Below are 19,693 nucleotides of genomic sequence, written 5' to 3' on the forward strand. Positions count from 1 at the left end.
TGGCTCTGTTTTCTTCTAGGAGTTTTATGGTTTCAGGTCTTACATTTTCTTCTTTAATCCATTTTGAATTTATTTTTGTGCATGGTGTGAGACACTAGTCTAGTTGTGTTCTTTTACGTGTAGCTGTCCAGTGTTTCCAACACTATTTATTGAAGAGACTGTCCTTTCCCCATTGTATATTCCTGGCTCCTTTGTCGTGAATTATTTGACCATATATGTGTGGGTTTATTCTTTTTTACTTTTTTAATATGGTTATTAGATCATTTAAAATTACTTACGTAGCTCATAGTATATTTCTATTGGACAGAGCTGATCTAGACTATAGGTTCCTTTAGGCCAGGGACACGGCCTGCCACATGTTAATTAAATGCTCGATGCATGTTTGATAAATCAAACTGTTGAAATGAAATGAATGAACAGATGAGAATTATAACAATTTTTTAAGTAGTTCTTTTGACACTGTGGATTTAGAATGTGATAGGCCAGATGAGATGGATTTTGCCAGTAAATCTTAAAATGTTTATTAATTGTCCCTGGTGTATGGGACTGAAACATACATTAAAAGAGATGCAAGTGCTGGCTGCAACTGCCATCTCATGAGACATTCAGATATTCCCTGTAGGCTGACCTGATTTTGCCACCCATGATTCCTTTGTTCAAGTGCCATATATAATCCAGAAGTTTGTTCAAGAATGATCTATTTCTAGGGCTTCGCTGGTGGCGCAGTGGTTGAGAATACACCTGCTGATGCAGGGGACGCAGGTTCGTGCCCCAGTCCGGGAGGATCCCACATGCCGCGGAGCGGCTGGGCCCGTGAGCCATGGCCGCTGAGCCTGTGCGTCTGGAGCCTGTACTCCGCAACAGGAGAGGCCACAGCAGTGAGAGGCCCGCATACAGGAAAAAAAAAAAAAAAAAGAATGATCTATTTCTAGAGAGGATGTTTCCTTTGTGCCATTTAGCTGTGGTTCTCAGACTTTAATGTGCTTAAGAATCACTTGCAAAACCTGTTACAAATGCAGATTCCCAAACCCATTTCCAGAAATTCTAGTTCAGTAGGTAAGAGATGGGGCCCAGGAATCTGCATGTTAACACCCCAGAAGATGCCTGCGTAATTGACTTGTAAGCAATACCGTGAGGAACACTGCTGTATGGCATCATAATCTGGGAATAGCCTGAAACTTCAGGAAAAGGGCAGTTTGTTTAGTGATTTTTATTATCTATTATACTATAGAGATCTCATTGTTAAATATATTAATAATCAAAAATTAATCAAAAAATTGCAGCAAACAGAACAATCAACAGTGAAAAGGCAACCTACTAAATGGGAGAAATATTTGCAAACCATATATCAGAGAAGGGGTTAATATCCAGAATATATAAAGAACTCCTATAATGGAATAACAAAAAAATTACCAATTAAAAAAATAGGCAAAGGAGTTGAATAGACATTTCTCCAAAGAAGATATGCAAATGGCCGAAAAGCACATGGATGCTCTCCAGGAAGAAGAGAGATGCTGGTTACGGGATGCTGTCATTTCAGAGGCATCCAGACACTCTAAGAAAATGTCCTTCCTCTTTCCTGTCCCCATACCTGAAGCCTGGAATACCAACACCTCAATTGTGTTCCCTCAAAACATTTTTTAAAAGCCTTGGAGAGACTTCCCTCGTGGTCCAGTGGCCAAGACTGTGCGCTCCCAATGCAGGGGGCCCGGTTTCAATCCCTGGTCAGGGAGCGATCTAGACCCCACATGCTGCAACTAAAGAACCTGCATGACGCAAATGAAGATCCTGAACGTGGCAGCGAAGATCCCGCACGTGGCAGCGACGATCCCATGTGCTGCAACTAAGACCCGGTGCACCCAAAAAAAAAAAAAAAAAAAAGCCCTGGAAACTCCGATCATTTTAGGGGTCCTGGTTGTTAGGACCCTTTCTGAGGCAGAGGGAGAACGATTGGGTTTATGTTGTTGAAGTAGCCAGAGCATTCACACTCTGAGCATTCACTCCAGCGGCCAGCAGTCTGTGTCTGGTCAGAGGCCATTCCTTTAGGTAGCAAGCTCTCCATTCTTTCCAGTAACTGATAGGCAAATGTGGCTGGGTTGGCTGGCCCTGCCCCTCCCTGGGGTTGGCTAGCTTCCACGAGGGGGGCAAATGGAGTGAGAGGCAAAGGCATCAAGTGACTCCCATATTTACTAATGAGATGAAAATACAGTACTTGGTTGGCCAAAACTGAAATAATCTCATTTTCCTCCTTTGTGCCCTTCTTGGTATCTTGTTCTGGGTTAGCAATTCTTTTTGTTTGTTTTTGTTTTTGCAATGTGTTGGTTTACCTTCTAGAATTACTGATTATGAAAGATTTAAAATCTGTAAAGAGACAGACAGATGCAGTATACTCACCACCTAGCTTATCAAAGAAAATATGGGTACAAAGTCCCTGTATACTCCTCTCAAATAATATTCCCCATCCCCACTACAGTGGTAACTGCTGTTTGGAATTTAGTGTTCGTCATTCGTATGCAATTCTTTATACCTTCACTATATAATGTTTGTATATTTCAACAATGTAGAGTATTGTTTGGAATGTTACGGTCTCGTATTTTATGTAGTCTTTTGCAGCCTGCTTTTTTCTTTCAACTTGCCTGTTCACTTCTTAAACTTCATTGAGGATGTTTCTTCCAGTGTTACTTAACTAAACTACTCTAGACATTGGGGTACAGTGATACTGTGTAATAATGTTTGGCCCCCAAGATACAACTAGAAATGGCTTAGATTGAAAAACTTTATATGTGTCAAATTAATGTATAATTATAATATAGTGTGTAACTGTTAAACATATTTGTTTTATTTCAGGTTATAATATAACTTATCCTCTCATGCTTTTTCCCTGTCCCTTCTCCCCAAATCATCAACAGTAGAAAAAGAAGAAGAAGGAAACATGTCAGGACACAAATGGTAAGTAATTTGTTGTCTCTTCTGAACTGGGAGAGGCTAATGAAAGAGGAAAGCACATAGTATATGCTCAATAAATGTCTACTGAATGGAAAAATCAAGTCACGATAGCAGTAAATAACCTGTTAGCCTACACCCAATGTTGAGTATAGTCAAGTTTTCAGTATCCCTACTAAATGTAATATGAAAACCAATAACCAAAAATATTCTCTAAGAAATTCATTTATGTGTAACTTTCTCCTGGGAATCTAACAATGACTTTTCTTACCACCATTTTTTTCAGTGTAATGAGTTGATACATTTTTTACTCTGTCTTATTTACAACTTCTAATATTAGGGTTATAAGGGAATTTTATATAGGGCAGCTATAAAATAACAATATAACTAACAACAATAAAAATAACTCAGACTCATTAATATATAGTCATGACTTCAACCTTCATGAACATTCAGGAGCCAGTCCTGGTTGGAAGTAGATGATGCTGAATAAAATAGATGTGGTAATTACATGACAATGTTATCACTGCCTTTTACATGCCTATAAAGCATCTCACAGCATGTTAAACCACTTATAAATTCCAGTTCTGTTACAAGCAGTGTTTCTGAACCCTTCTGAAACCTTGATCCACTGGGCAAGCAGATCTTTATCATTTTTTACCTCCTTTAATTTGTATCATGAAAAAGTGCAGTGCATATTTTCACCTTTCAAAGGTACAATTGGTTATAATAAGGAATATACTTTTTTAAATAAATTTATTTATTTACTTATTTATTTCTGGCTAAGTTGGGTCTTTGTTGCTGCACGCAGGCTTTCTCTAGTTGCGGCGAGCGGGGGCTACTCTTCGTTGCGGTGTGTGGGCTTCTCATTGCGGTGGCTTCTCTTGTTGCGGAGCACGGACTCTAGGCGCGCAGGCTTCAGTAGTTGCGGCTCACGGGCTCTAGAGCGCAGGCTCAGTAGTTGTGGCGCACGGGCTTAGTTGCTCCGTGACGTGTGGGATCTTCCTGGATCAGGGCTCGAACCCGTGTCCCCTGCATTGGCAGGCAGATTCTTAACCACTGCGCTACCAGGGAAGCCCCAAGGGATATACTTTTTAATCCCTCCTCTCTCAGTAGAGAAGCAATCAGGTCCAAGTCCTCTGTAATATCAAATGTCAAACTTTAGAAGTATTTTGCATGTCTTAAAATGTAATGAGCTTTAAAAGGTAATTAATAAATAGCTAAGGGATTTAGTTTCCCTGAGTATCCCCATTTGACAGCTCTGTAAGAGTTGTCAGACTCTTTTTTTAATTGTTCCATCTTGCCTCATTAAGACAAAAGGATGGCTTCATCCTGTGACCCTCGTAATGGCTGTCATATCCTGGCAGCAGGCTCAGGGAAGTAGGTAGTTGTCATCCACCTAGGAGAGATTGGAGAGTCCCAGGAGATGAGCCCTTCCCCATAGTCCTTCTCCCATTACTGGGCCACTTCATTGCTTGCTGCTGAAATACAAGGGCTGCAGAGAACATTGAAATGTGCACTACGCTGGGATTTAGAGCCTTGAATTTTAATCCTGTGTGATTTTGGGCAAGATTCTTAACGTTTTGAAACCTAAGATTCCTCATTTGTTAAATAACAGGTGAGGCATGTTCACTAAATGACCTCTAGGGTTTCCCTGGTGGCGCAGTGGTTGGGGGTCCGCCTGCCGATGCAGAGGACGCAGGTTCGTGCCCCGGTCCGGGAGGATCCCACATGCCGCGGAGCAGCTGGGCCCGTGAGCCATGGCCGCCGAGCCTGCGCGTCCGGAGCCTGTGCTCCGCAACGGGAGGGGCCACAGCAGTGAGAGGCCTGCGTACTGCAAAAAAAAAAAAAAAAAAAAAAAAAAAACACATGACCTCTAAAGTCCTTTTTTTTCCCCTTGAAATGGAATTTTTTTTTTTTGTTAATCCATGACCTTTGACCAAAAAAACAAAAAAAAACACAATAGAAAGAAGTCCATCCTAGTCCCCACTCTTAAAATTCCTTTCCCCTGAAATAGCCACAGCTTGGAGGAGTATATTCTTACCATCTTTTAATGCACATACTATGTAGAGGGATTATCTTTTACATAAAAGTTATACATATTTTCATCTTATTTTCTCTGATTTAAGCTCATAATAAAATGGTTTTTATTTATATGTTTTAAATAAAAATTATATATATTTAAGGTGTACAATATAATTTGTTATGCATAGTAAAATGATTACTACAGTCAAGCTAGTTAACATACCATCTTTTAAAATTTATTTTATTTATTATTTATTTGGTTGCTCTGAGTCTTTAGTTGCAGCAGGTGGGTAGCACATGGGCTCCTTAGTTGTGGCATGCGAACTCTTAGTTGTGGCATGAATGTGGGATCTAGTTCCCTTACCAGGGATCGAATCTGGGCCCCCTGCATTGGGAGCACGGAGGCTCAACCACTTCCCCACCAAGGAAGTCCCAACATATCATCTCCTTTTATAGTTACCACTTTTTGTGTGTGATGAGTGCACATGAAGAGTAATGCTCCTCTCCTAGCCTATTTCCAGTGTTGAATACAATATTATTAAGTACAGTCATCATGCCTATACATGAAATATCTGGACTTATTCCAAACTTTGAAATGATGCAGAAAGATACAAAGTAAACCATAATCCTTCTCCTCTTTCCAAAGATAACCATTGCTAAGGAAGTCATCTGAAACTGATTTTTAAAGAACAAATGTGTGAATTGAAACTTGTAAATGTTATCTGGCAGGAGAGTGTAAATCATCGAGTGTTGAGATACATATTTTGGTATAGTAGTATAAAGCAATTTCTGTTTTAGGACACAAGTCTGGCACATTTTGAGTGTTAATGGGATGGGGTGGAAGAAGTTACATGTCTGCAGAGGGAGATGCCTGGGGGTCCTGTGTGAGCTTTTGGACAGGAACCCTAGACAGGAGGGAGGTGTAGACAAAGCAAGGAGGGATGGAACACCAGTGGTAAACTTTCTGTCAATATTTGGGTACCCTGGTCACTTTTACAGAATTCCATTTCATTCTCAATTGAATTTTTTTCCAGTTTCTTCCTTACATACTTTTTGATATGATCTTCACTGTGCTGTTCTTGAAGAATGGCTTCCTATCGGTATTTTAAGCATTTATGTTTAAGAATTTAAAGTTTTAGTATGAGAAACCCATAATCAATTTTTTAATACTTTTTTATTTTTCAAAATTTTATTTGACTGTAGTAAGAATACTAAACATGAGATCTACCCTTTTAACAAACTTTTAAGTGTAGAATACAGTGCTGTGAACTCTAGGCACAGTGTTGTACAGCAGATCTCTAGAAGTTATTCACCTTGCATCGTTGAAACTGTATGCCCATCGATTAGTAATTTTCCATTTCCTCCTCAACCTCTGGAAACCACCATTCTATTCTCTGATTCTATGAGTTTGACTGTGTTAGGTACCTCTGTGACAGATTTGAAGTATGCTGTTTGTCAGCCCCTTATCTCTACTTTTCTGCCATCACTTCACTGTTGGCCGTAATGCTGGGCTGGAGAGAACATTGGTGTTTGGCTTTATCTCTGACTCACTGGGGTGCTTGAGGCAGTCACCTTGCCTGACTTGGCCTCACTTTGTCTACTTCTGAAAGGAGTGTGTCCAGTCTTTTGATATCTAAACTCCTTAATGTTTAGTTTCTCAGTTTCCTGCAAAAGTTTCTTAATTTCCTCACTAACTTTTAAGGTTTGGGTATAACTTAGACTTGATTAACCTTTTGGTGTAATAACCATGTAAGAAAGTACTTATATGTTTATTAATGTTGTAAATGTTTGGATACATTTGTTCACTATAATATCTTAATCTTTTTGAAAGTCATGAGTAAAATGGCTCTTCGAATGCCTTTTAGCAGTTATCCCTGGGACTTACAAGATCGATATGCTCAAGATAAATCAGTTGTAAATAAGATGCAGCAGAAGTATTGGGAAACGAAGCAGGCCTTTATTAAAGCCACAGGGAAGAAGGAAGATGAACACGTCGTTGCCTCCGACGCAGACCTGGATGCCAAGCTGGAGGTGAGCGCTTCATTGCCCTCAGCCCCAGCACAGCCACCTTGCTAGGCTCAGGGTCTGAGAATGTATTCACAGGGGCAAGCATTAGGTGTGCTTTGTATTTGAAAACATACTGCAAACAGCTAGTTCATAAGGAAAATCTAGGATCAGATTAACTCAATCCCAGCATATTTTTTAAAAACCCACAAATTCTCCTGTAACCCCCAGTATGCCTCAGTTCATTTGTTTTTCAAGCACTTCGTTGGAATGCATGGAATGTGGTAAATTCTGAATAAATGTTTGTTGAAAAACATTAATGCACTCACAGAGCCACTGCCAGTGATAGCAACACTAGGGTCAGGCAAATGTTTACATTTAGAAAAAAAAAGAAAAAAGGATGACGGCAAAAGATCCTGGAAAGTGAGTCTAATAAGCTTGTACTGAATCCTGGAAAATTCTAGAATTGAATTAACCAATATTTAGTTAGACTAGTTAATAATACAGTAAGCTGAATTCATATCTGAATGATCCTTGAATACTAGTACAACTGGTAAAAGGCCCACTAATTCCCTGATTGCTGGACATTCTTCCAGTACTTTAAATCAGAATTTTAAAAGCATTTGCTGTACAGCAGAAACTAACACAACATTGTAGATCAACTATACTCCAAGAAAAATTAATTTTAAAAAACCCTAAATTTAAAAAGCATACTTAACACTTCCGTGAATGACAGGGCACAGAGAGAAATAATGTCATGCGGTCTGATAAGAATTCAGAATGGTATCTAAATTTAATACATAAGCTAAAGTTACTGAGATGAACACTTAATGAGACAAAAATCAAAAGCTCAAGATTTCATAAAGCTTTCTGAGAAGGGTGACCAGGGTGGTGCAGGCCATGGTTATTCTGGAACAGAGAGGTTGAGGGGAAATATGTTAATTGTCAGTTCTCTGGGAAGGTCTGTCATGTGGAAGAGGGATAAGAATCATTCTGTGCATCTGACGGTAGAACCAGACCCAGGGCCACTATTCATAGTACTCATCTCTCATGGAATTATCTCAAGTGTCTGTTTGTTTGCCTGCCTTCCCTCCACCAGGGGGTCAGATTCCATGACACACAGTACACATTCAGTAAGTATTAACTGTATAAGTGTACGTGTTAATGCAGTTAAGATGAGTTCCCAACCCTTTCTCCTGTCAGTGGAATTGTTCTAACAGAAGCTGGGTTTGACAGAGATGTTCTAGCGGAGATTGCTTCAACGGAGAAAAGTAGAGCCAGGAAGCCTCTGTTCTGATTTTAGTATTCTAAATAGAATTGAAATGATTGTAAGTTGCATATGCTTTTCACATCTTATAGATTCATTTTTTTTTCCTCTTAACAACCTAGTAAATACAAGCATTACTCAAAAAGTAATTAAATATGTTATTTTCTAGTACATGAAACACAATACAGTAATTTTATGTTTATATTTAGGTTCTTGCAGTAGCATTTTCACTGAACCAACTGTACTTTAATCAAAATACCTGCTGTCCTAGGCACATAGCATCCAAAGTACTTAACTGTGACTAATAATTTTACACATGATAAAGATTTCTGTTGCAGGAATGTTTTTATACTGATGTTGATGTTTATAGAGAAAGAGAATGGATTCCACCAATAAACCATAAGAAAATGATATGCAGACCATTTTGATGTGCTTTTCAACTAAGTTATCCATAGAAGACTAACTAACTGATGAAACAAGAACTTGTATTCTGCTGGCATAGAAAGCTTGTATGCCAAGCTGTAATGATGGTCAGATTCTATTACAGTCTGTTGGGAAGCTCATGTAGAAATGTTCACTAAGTTTAAATATTTGTCAGAGTTGCTTGTTAATGAAATCATTTTCTAAAAAACAGCTCTTAAGTACAAGAACTGACAAAACTAACCTGTGGTGACAGAAGTCTTTTAGTGGATGCCACAGCAAAGTAGACTGACTAGTTAGTGGAAATGTTTCTTATCTTACTTTGGGTATGATTACAAGAGTGTATACAATTGTCAAACTCACAGAACTGAACTCTCCAGAGGTGTGCATTTTATTGCATTTAATTTATACTTCAGTTTTTAAAAAGTGAACAGTAACAGCAGAATAGCTCTTGAACATACTTTTTTTTAATGTCCTTGCTCCTGTGTTCAGGAAATACTATGTGTTGATAGTTTGTGACCCAGAATACTGTTATCAAGCATTTGTTAAGGAACATACTCAGACTGCTGATTTTCTGTTTTGTTTTATGGTAAAGGGTTTTTTTTATTTCCCTAAATAGGTAGAGGATGAAGTGTAATGAAATGAGATTTAGTAAAATTTATACTCTACATGACCAAGATTTATCATATTAAGCATTCATAGGAATGGTTTTTAATCTTTTAAGTATATATGCATGCATTCATTTTTATTAGAACATTTGGTCATTTATATTATGAAGCCAATCTTCTGTTTTGACTCAACTGTGAAGTGCTTTGTAATACTAGGGCATAATTGCTATATCACCATGGCCAGTAAGCCAGGGGAGAGAGAAGAATGCCTTGCCCTGCTTCCCTGGATGGCTCCTCAGAGACATCTACCAGGTTTTCTAATTGATAGCAGCCCTGGTCTCTGAGTCGGTGGAGAAAGTGTGAAGTCTCTGCTCTGTCTTCTGTTTTTCTTTTTAAATTTTTATTGGAGTATAGTTGATTTACAATTGTTCTGTCTTCTCTTGAACTGTCTCCATTTCTGAAGCAAAGACCAGAACCACCATAAGTTAAAATCTAGTTAGATTCTTCTCCATACAGCCCACCTGCTTTTCCCTTAATTTTCTCTGTTATGGCCATAGCATGACATTAGGTTTCTTCTCTGTATATTTTATGAAATAACTGGGAAAATAATGAGTGATAGGAGCTGCTAGCTAAACTCCATTTTACCAGATCTCTTCAAAGCAGACAGAACATTCAGCTGATTGATATTTGTTTGTTTTTATAGAGTTGTTTAAGCATGCCATAAAATGCATTAGGATCACAAAATAAGCTAATGTTGTGTTTTAAATATGATGATTAATTGACAGATCTTCCATTTGAAAAAAAAAAAGACAGTAAGTGGTAAAAGAAATAAATTCGATTATGAAGGAATATTGGGTCTCTGGTTTACCAAGTCCTCTAATTGGGCCCCTCACTTAGGATTTCTGGTTTTCAGCTATTATTTCAATGTCTGGAGGAAATCATCCTTCTGCAGATCTCAACTTAGATCGCAGAGCTGATGAATTCTAATAAATATAGAAAAATAGGAGCATATTTAAAAGCTTTGGTCACATTTTCTGTTCAGTACACCACATAACACCAAGCTCATTTAGGCGTACAATCTTGTTTTTAGTGAGCAAATCAAACGCTATGGTTATATTCAATATAATTATTTTTTATTTCACTGTTGTCTGTTTTGTTTATTATTTTGTTTGTATTTTTATTATAGCTGTTTCACTCGATTCAGAGAACCTGTCTGGACTTGTCTAAAGCAATTGTACTCTATCAAAAGAGAATCTGTTGTAAGTATGCCATAAGTGTGAATATTGACCAAATAGACAGTAAGAAATTGGATATTTTGCCTTAATATATAATTTGATATGTTTAGGAAGCAAGACAAGGAAACTACCGTTTAGGAGTGTCTGTCTTTGCTCTTTAATTGGTGGGGTGGGGTCTTTAATCATTTTATCAGAAATTCTTTACATAGGCTGTTTTTCAATGCAAGTACCATAACAGAAGAATTTTACATTGAGTCTACCATGGATAAGTACGTGCCATTTATTTTCCTAATTATAAAAGAGTTTTCTCAGTTTTATATCTTGAGATTTGGCGTTGTTTTTATCTGATTGCCCAGGCTCTCTTATGTCCAATTTTGTTCCTTTTAAAATGACCAAATGGAGAGAGAAGGCACTTACAGTTAATTCATTGACTATATTTTGTTGACAGCGCTTCTTCCTGAACATTTTCTATGTCAGATATTGGGTTTTTTAGGGAACAAGATTTTTCTATGGTCATTCCATCTTAAAATCATTACCAACAAAGTTGTCTCTGAAATACTAAATATCAAGTTGTATGTTAGTATGTTTTTAAATTTCCATTTGTAGGTCATTTAAGAGTACAATTTCTGTATTTCTGAGACTAAACTCTGAGAAGTTTGTCTGTTTATGACTACTGCCAAACCCCTTTCCAGTAATCACAAATTAACAGTTGGGCATTTTCCTTCATTAGTAATCTTTTATGAAGACTGTTTTTCAGAAGTACAAAATCCTAGGACTTAGAGGCAGAATTTTGTAAATTATCTGTGTTACTATTTACTAAGTGTTTGAGCTAAGACTTCTCCAGGGCTAGAACTCCATAGTCTTGGGTATGAAGAATCCAGACACATGACACATTGCCCCCAACATTCCTCTGTCCCACATCCAGTCAGTCACAAATGCTGGTCCATTTTGTCACCTACTTTGCTTTCAGATTCTCCCTCCTGTACCTCTTCACGGCCACCGCCTTAGTTCAGGCCACCATCATCACTCTTACTGGGTTCGCTGCCTCAGCTTCCTAACTGATCTCCCTGCCTCCACATTTTCCTTCTCCAGCCCATCATCTGCACTGCAGTCAGAGAGCAGTCAGCAATCTCCCAGAGCTCCCAGTGGTCAAAGCTGGGACACTTTGAGCAACAAAGTAAATAACTGATTGTATTAGGTTAGAACCCATGAAGTAAGATAAATGTCCATTAAGTGTGTATGGAAATAAACAAAAAAACAAACTGACAGTTTCCTGATATTAAGTCTTCCTATCCAGAAACATAGTTTATATCTTTTTAGTTGGTTACTCTTGAATACTGCTTCACAGGGTTTTAGAATTTTTCCTTTACAGGTATTGGGTATCACTTTTTGGATTTATTCTAATGCACGTAATATTTCTTTGATACAGTTCTAAGTGGAATCCTCTCTTTAATTATGTTTTCTATATTTTTGCTGCTGGAGAATAAAAATATATCTGACTTTTGTGTTAAGCTTATATCCATTCACATATTAATTGCTGCTATTATTTCTAAAAAAAAAAACAAATGGGGGAGAAGAGACAGTTCTTGCTTATAAAATAATTACAATTAATCTAGAAAGAATGAGGGAACCACAAAATCACCATTAGGTAAACACCACAGTAAGAACTGTGGCAGGCAAGATTCACTGAAAGATGTTTTAATTAGTGAGTGAAAGTTTGAGGAGAAACTGGATCTTTACATAGTCTTCTGTATTTACCCCCCAAATTTTTAATAATTACAAAAGGAAAAAATCATAATTTTACAGTGGGGAAATCCAGTAGACATGACATGAACCAAATGATGGAGGTTAACACCGTCAGTAATAATGTGTGTTGATCTCCGGGAGCCCTGCTATGAAACACTAAGAAGGGCACTCCACCTCTGCGGTTTCCTTCCCCCAGGTCTGTAACCCCAGTCTAATCATGAGAAAGCAGACAAACCCAAGTTGAGGGACAGTCCACAAAATGCCTGAGCAGTACTCTTAAAGGGCATCAAGGTCATAAAAGACAAAAAAAGCCTGAGGAACGGTCACAGGTTGAAGGGGACTAAAGAGGCTTGACTACTCAATGTGGGATCCTGGAAAAGAAAAAGGACATTAATGGGAAAGCTAGGAAAATTCAATAAGATTGTGGTTTAGGTAGTGGTATTGTACCAATGTTATTTTCCTAATTTTGATCATTCTACCATGGTTATGTAACATTAGGGGAAGAAGGGTACACAGGAACTCTGTATCCTATTTACAATTTTTTCTATCAGCCTAAAATTATTTCAAAATAAAGGTTTTTTTTAAATGTACATTGGGGCTTCCCTGGTGGCACAGTGGTTAAGAATCTGCCTGCCAATGCAGGGGACGTGGGTTCGAGCCCTGCTCCAGGAAGATCCCACATGTCATGGAGCAACTAAGCCCGTGTGTCACAACTACTGAGCCTGCGCTCTAGAGCCCGTGCTCTGCAGCAAGAGAAGTCACCACAACGAAGAGTAGCCCCCACTCACCGCAACTAGAGAAAGCCCATGCACAGCAAGGAAGACCCAAAGCACCCAAAAATAAATAAATAAAATTTATTTTTAAAAATAAATAAATAAAAATGTACATTGGATCATATTGCTTCTCTGCTGAAAAGCCTCCAATAAGCACTTAAAATAAGATGTATACTTCTACTCCATGGCTTACAAATTCCTACACAGTCTGACCCAGTTCACCTCTCCAGCCACTTTTGCTCTTACCCACGATGTGACCTGAGGCCTTTTGCACTCACTGTTTCCTCCATCTGGGATGTCCCTGCCCTCATTGTCTCTAGTGGCCCCTTATCCTTCAGAGCTCAGCTTAATGGTCATCTGCTCAGAGATGCCTTCCCTGACCACCCAGCCCAAAGCAGCTACCAATCACTCTCTCTTACTCACCACCCTCCTGCCCCCAATCTGGTATTTTTCTTTTTGTGTTTTGAGTTTGTTTTGAGTTTTGTATTTTTTATTTTCTGTCTGCTCCCGCTTGAACATAAACTGCACAGAGCAGGGTCCTCATGTGTCTTGTCCATCTCTTTACTCCCAGTGACAAGAACAGTGCCTAGTACATATGAGATCATCCGTAAATTTGTGCTAAGTGAATTAATGCTGCCAAGCTAATTGGTTTTGTAGTTCTTTGGTTCCCTTTTCAGGGCACATCTGAAAATCTAATTAGGAGTTAAACATGAAAAGGTTTTTATTTGTCTCTGAATTAAGTCCCAGTGGAGTGAAACCTTATAAGTAGAAACATTTGAGTTATCTGATAACCTGTATTGTACCTGAATTTTAAACTTCTATAAATTTATTTCAGTATTTGAATTTTAAAATTAAAATTAAGGAATGAACATCCCTTCTTGGAAGATGACACAGTCATCACTAAGTCATCCAACCTGTAGCCTGATGCCACTCAAACCTTTTCCACCACCCTCTGAGCAGCACTGCCCATTACCAGATTTCAGCTCTTAAAATGACTGTCTTCCAGTCCAAGTTTAATCCTCAAGTGTGTAAAATAACCAAAAATGAATTCTCAAGTGCTTCAATCTACTTAGGTTTATTTAGCAAAGAGTACATTTCACCACCCTTGTAGTCATTCAGGTACCATGAATTGGTTTCTTCCTAGCCTTAAGTTCATGCGTTCATTTGTATGTGACTTGAGGTTTCAAGGTAAAAAAGGTGACAGTAGCCTCATACTGTTATAAACAAAAGTGTGAAATTTTTCCTTATTGTCAGTTGAGTCCCATATTAGTAAGTGGAGAGGAGGAAGAATGGAAGGTATTAAAAAACAACAAAACTTCATATAATTATAGGAATTTTTAAAAATGACCTAGAACCAGGACATAAATATCAGATAAATATTTAGAGTGAAGTATACAGCGATAACAAGGCAAAAGTTATAGTTAGTTCAATTTCACAAGCATTTAATTAGTGCCCTGAATAAGACTCTATGCTCAGCCTTGGGAATCCATAGTTTGGATGACGTCCCTGTCCTGAGAAAGCTTAGGTTCTCACGGGAAAGATAGACGCGTTGCCCACCCACGGACACCCCAGTACCAGGTGCCGAGAGGGCGTTGCTGTCGCAGAGAAGGAGGGATCACCTGCTTCACAGGGGAAGTAGCTTTTGAGCTAGGCTTTAACCAATGAACTTGATTTTGAGAAACAGAAGAGGAAGGAGGGTAGTCACTGACCATCAGGAAGAATGGATTCTAAAGCCTCTTCTCCGTGGAATGTTGAGTATAAGCTCAACATTAATTAATAAGGAAGCAGTAGTAGCTTTAGCCTTCACTTTTGGATTCCTGGTTCCTGGCTAATGTTTTACAGCTGTTGTTGGGGGGATAGTGTCAGGAATGGGATGCATTCTGAAAGAATTCTGGATTGTTCATGAAAACAGACAAGAATCCTGGTAGCATTTAGAAAGCATTTTTAGAGACAAATGATTGGTAAATGCGTCAATACAGAAATGTGAAATAAGAGTCGTGTTCAAAGTATGTCCCTAGCAAAGTCTGTGTTCAGAGAAAAAAACATTCTGGGAAGCTCAGTGTCACTGCTTGCCTGCGGCTCAGCTGTTGGTGAATGTGTATTCGGACCAGTAGCTGCCTAGCAGCCCACGCATCCATTGTGTGGATGCACTGCATTGATCAAATCAGTCCCCAAGGTAGGGAAAGAGAATGTTTTGCTACTATAAATAACTATGCTATGATTATATCTGTATATACATCTTTGTGCCCATTTTACTGCTTCCTCAGGACGTAGTTTACTCCTAACAGAAGTACAACGTCAAAAGATGTATACAATTCTGACTTTTTAATATTTACTGCCAAATCAGTCTGTAGAGAGCTTGTACCAGTCACTTTCTCACCAATAGCGCCCTCTGAGGTTGTCTTTAAAAAATAAGGCCGAATATATGCAAATATTGAATCATTATGTTGTACGCCTGAAACTAATGCAATGTTGTATGTCAGTTATACCTCAATTTTATAAAATAAGAACAAAGAGTAAGGTCAAGATTAGGCATTAGCAATTCAGATTGGGTTCCAGCTCTGCATTTAAAAAATCCACCAAGTCACCAACATAATTACCTACATACCCTCAACCTCCACCCCCTGCTCCAGCCAAGACCTATGCCGTGGATAAGGTGTTTGAATTGCTTTACAATCAAGTGGAATGTAACTCAGAAAGCAGGGATCAAAAAGTCAGGAAGAGGGAATAATAGGGGGAAACTGGCCCTACATTATAGGCAGCCACAAAAGATTCCCACAGTCATACTTGACAAACCCAACTTTTTTATTTCAGCTCGAAGCAGCACATTATCAGCTCGCTTTTCAGTACAGAGGTCATTTTCTGGTTCTGATTACAGAGCACCAAACCCACTGACAGATGCACTCAAGTGAATTTGATCTCTCGTTTCGTAAATGGAAGAACAGCATGAAAGTTAAATGCGGTGGAGGCTTACCTTGTAGCCTGCCACTTGGATTTAATTTCGTCTCGTTTTTGCCTCTAGAAGAGAGAGGACCTTGTGATTTGTCTCTCTCCTCTCTGTAATAAAAATGTTCATTGTTCATGGCTCCTTTTGGTCTTTTCTCCATCAGTCTTGTCTCAAGAAGAAAACGAACTGGGAAAATTTCTCCGATCCCAAGGCTTCCAAGATAAAACCAGAGCAGGAAAAATGATGCAAGCAACAGGAAAGGCCCTCTGCTTTTCTTCCCAGCAAAGGTGTGTGGCCTGCACTGGGGCTCTGTTGTTGGGGGAGGTCTCCTGAGAACCTGGGACCCACTCATTCATGAAGGGAACCTCCTACTGGCCTTTAGAAGGCTCTTGCCTGCGATTGAGGAGCTCCTCTGTTCACAGTTGTTAGTCTGTTCGTACTTAACTCTGATTCAGATAACATGTATAATATTTTTCCTTCCGTATTAACTTTTGAAAAATGTGTTCATATTTCTTCTGGTCTATAATTATACACCAGTCACCGTGAGTGCTATCCTAGGCTTATATTTGACCTTCAGTGTTGCTCACAGCAATCCATCCAGTCCCCTTCCAGCTGCTGACTAAAGCAAGAGCCTAATGAGACCAGGCAGAAGGGTTCCCTGAGTGCCCTCTGGGGGCAGTTAACTTGAGAGGGGTGCTGTTCAAGATGCCCTCCACGGTTCTGCTCAGACCCTGGATCAGCAACATCAAAAGCCTCACCTGAGAGTTTGTTAGAAATGCAGAATCCAGGCCCCACCCCAGAATTACTGAATCCAAATCTGCATTTTAGTGGGTCCCCAGTTGTTTTCCATGCACATTCAAGTTTGAGAAGCTCTGGTGCAGAGAAAATTGTAATAGATCAGTGATTTCTTTTTTAACACTACCATAACTTACGTTCAAGGTCCATGTAGAATAAACAGAAACCACTGCATAGAGTCACACTTTGTATCTGAGAAGGTGACATTCCTTCTCTCCTCCTCCTTCCCCAGTAGCTAACAAGCCCCCCAAAATGTCACTCACTAATATTAGGCAGACTTTATACCTAAATAAGGTTTGTAGGTAGTCTCCAAAAATATTTGGGCCACAAAAATTTCACTCACCCAAACTGTCCAACATTTTCTTCTGCTGTGAATTTTCCCTTACTGCTTTCTCTCCCAGTGGGCCAAAAGCAGGCCACCACCTATTATACAGGTGTTACTATGAAGATCCAAGAAGGGTGGGGTGGAAAGAAAGAGAACCAAATGTGTTCATTTTACAGTGGTTCCCCCTCCTGAGCATTCTGGTTCTCTCTAATGACATTTGGACCCCAACTTTCATAATTGAATGCAACAATTTCCAATAGTTCTCTACCCCAGTTTTCCAAGAGAAGTGTTTGTTTATAATCTTTGATTGCACCTTTTAATCTTATTTATAACTGTTTTCCTTGCAAAAATAATACATACTTATTCTAGAAAAATTTTAAAACAGGAACAAACCAAAAGGAGAAAATTAAAAACAACTCAAATTTTGCTAATAGAGATTGACTTGCTTTTAACCCCTTGATAGATACTTTCAATGCATATTCGCTTGCCCCAGTCTTACAAGGATCATTGATTCTTGAAAAATCTTTCATAAATTCTTATATATTTATTTATAAATACATAAGCATTATATATTTTTTAAATTATACATATAATTATCACTAATTTCAGTGGGAAAAATTCTTATACGTACCTTCATGCCAAGATTACCATCCATTTATGGGAAACAAGCCAAATCCTTGGACACAGTCACCACAAGAGTTACTGTTACTGATCATATAATTATTTTATAATGTTGCTATCCAGTTGTACACTTTCATAGTTTTGTACAAAGTTATCTCACAAAGCATATGGTACCTTAAGTTTATATAGTCTAACCTTTGGATACAGACAAAAACAGTAAAAGAAATCAACCAAAACAATGTAAATGATACTGTAAACCAGCAAACTGCCCTGTATCCATAAATTAATGTAGCTTGGACAGCTTGCAATTTAGAAGGTGGCCTCCTACAAGATGACTCTGATTCCATGGTACTCAACTGCTCACCAGGCACATGAAATCCAAACTAGTTCTCTGCACATGAGGAAAGTAGGAAGATTACGTAAAACTCCCATAAAGTTGAATTCTCAAACCTCGAATGGACATAATTTGGGATTTGCCAGAATATATTTTTAATATAAACAGCAGCATACCATACAATTTTTGGATAGTATTGCATACTGATTATTTAGCAAATTGATTTTTTGTTCAAATAATTCTAACTTTTTTTATGTCCATATATACCTTTTTAAAACCGTCCATAACATATTATTCCATTATCTAGGCATGCCATGATACGTTTAACTCAAGCCCTCTGTCCGCTAGTGTCCACTTCTACCTTTTCCTACTAAAGAATAAACGTCTTTGGATTAGACTTTTAGGTGCTTTATTAATTATTCCCATTGGGTAGATTTTAATGAATGGAAACGTGGGCCAGTCTTTCACTGAAGTTTGATGTTTCCAGTTATTGGATTTTTTCTTGGTCTAGACTCAGTCCCTTACATCACAAGTGAATGGGTTTTCACCTTTCTGATTTTATATGAAACAAGTTACATAAAAAAATGAGGTGACTTTGTATGCCTTTTTCTTTTCTTCAAGATCTTAACACCTATCATCATGTCATTATATCTTCAAAGGTTTCTAACTTTATAACAGTCAAAGAAATCAAGAATATTTTATTCACAAGACTCTGTTTCAGCCAGTTTAGGAAAATTGGCAAACTCTAAAGGAAGAGATAAAGGAGACCAGAAATGAACAGGATCCTTAGAGGAACAGCTGAGGACTCTTTCTTTAAATAGAAGTCTCCACTTTTATAAACCTTCATACCAGCATTTGTTTTACTGACTTATTTGGTAGTCATTGCTACAACAGCCCATTCAGTTTGATGAAAAGTGAGTATTAAATTTTATCCAATGGTGATAAAACACAAGCTTACTTTATGGCACAACAATATGTTTTTGAAAACAGCCTGCAACATCTAAGTAGAATGATGTGAGCAAGCTATTTTTAGAGAAGTCTGAATATTTAACAATGATGCTTTACAGATAAGAGGAAAACCAGAGAAAATAGTAAAAGGAATTTTTTCTTTTACACAGTTTATTGCCCCATCTGTAATCTTAGAGTGCTCTCCACAGGTCTTCGGACATGGATGGAACTGCCAAGAGCTGCCTTCAGCTCACTGACACCATTTTTCCCTTCACCTTAACAAGTTTGCACTTAAATTGAGGTGTAAATACTAATCTTTAATTTTTTGAACCTATGCCCCACAGCTTCATGGAGACTACTGTATTTTAAGAGTATAATTCATCTGACATTACTCATTTGGGGGAGGGAGATGAAAGAAGCAGTATCCTCCTTCCCCTCCCAAATAAATATTTATCCAAAGTTTGATATGCATCAAACAATTTTTGCTGAATAAATAATGGTAATGTTATGACCAATATTATAATTATTTTATACCCACTTCGTTGTATAATATACATTCATTTCTGTGTAGTATCCTTAAGTTTTTTTTTTTTTAATAAGAATCAAATCACATAACCTATCTGAAAGTGCCTAACACAGCAGACCCTCAGTAAATGTACTTCTCCCGCTTCCTAGACCATTTAAAGATGCTTCTGTTTGTAC

The 19,693-nt window shown here is 38.2% G+C and overlaps 1 protein-coding gene across 8 annotated transcripts in view; it reads left to right on the forward strand.

Annotated features, from left to right (window-relative positions):
* Positions 1-19,693, forward strand: part of ICA1 (islet cell autoantigen 1) — a 146,862-nt gene that overhangs the window by 16,831 nt on the left and 110,338 nt on the right. For 4 of the 8 annotated variants that reach the window (XM_082632528.1, XM_082632527.1, XM_082632533.1 and 1 more), the window contains 4 exons: positions 2,910-2,949; positions 6,834-6,999; positions 10,454-10,526; positions 16,132-16,255. In XM_082632528.1, the coding sequence (XP_082488654.1) occupies positions 2,933-2,949; positions 6,834-6,999; positions 10,454-10,526; positions 16,132-16,255 (380 nt within the window). In that variant the 5' untranslated portion in view covers positions 2,910-2,932. Of the gene's footprint in view, positions 1-2,847; positions 2,950-6,833; positions 7,000-10,453; positions 10,527-16,131; positions 16,256-19,693 lie in introns of those variants that run through there. The other 4 variants (XM_082632530.1, XM_082632529.1, XM_082632531.1 and 1 more) reach the window with 4 other exon arrangements.

The sequence above is a fragment of the Mesoplodon mirus genome, assembly GCF_964341445.2.
Source record: "Mesoplodon mirus genome assembly, chromosome: 9".
In the NCBI taxonomy this organism is placed as follows: Eukaryota; Metazoa; Chordata; class Mammalia; order Artiodactyla; family Ziphiidae; genus Mesoplodon; species Mesoplodon mirus.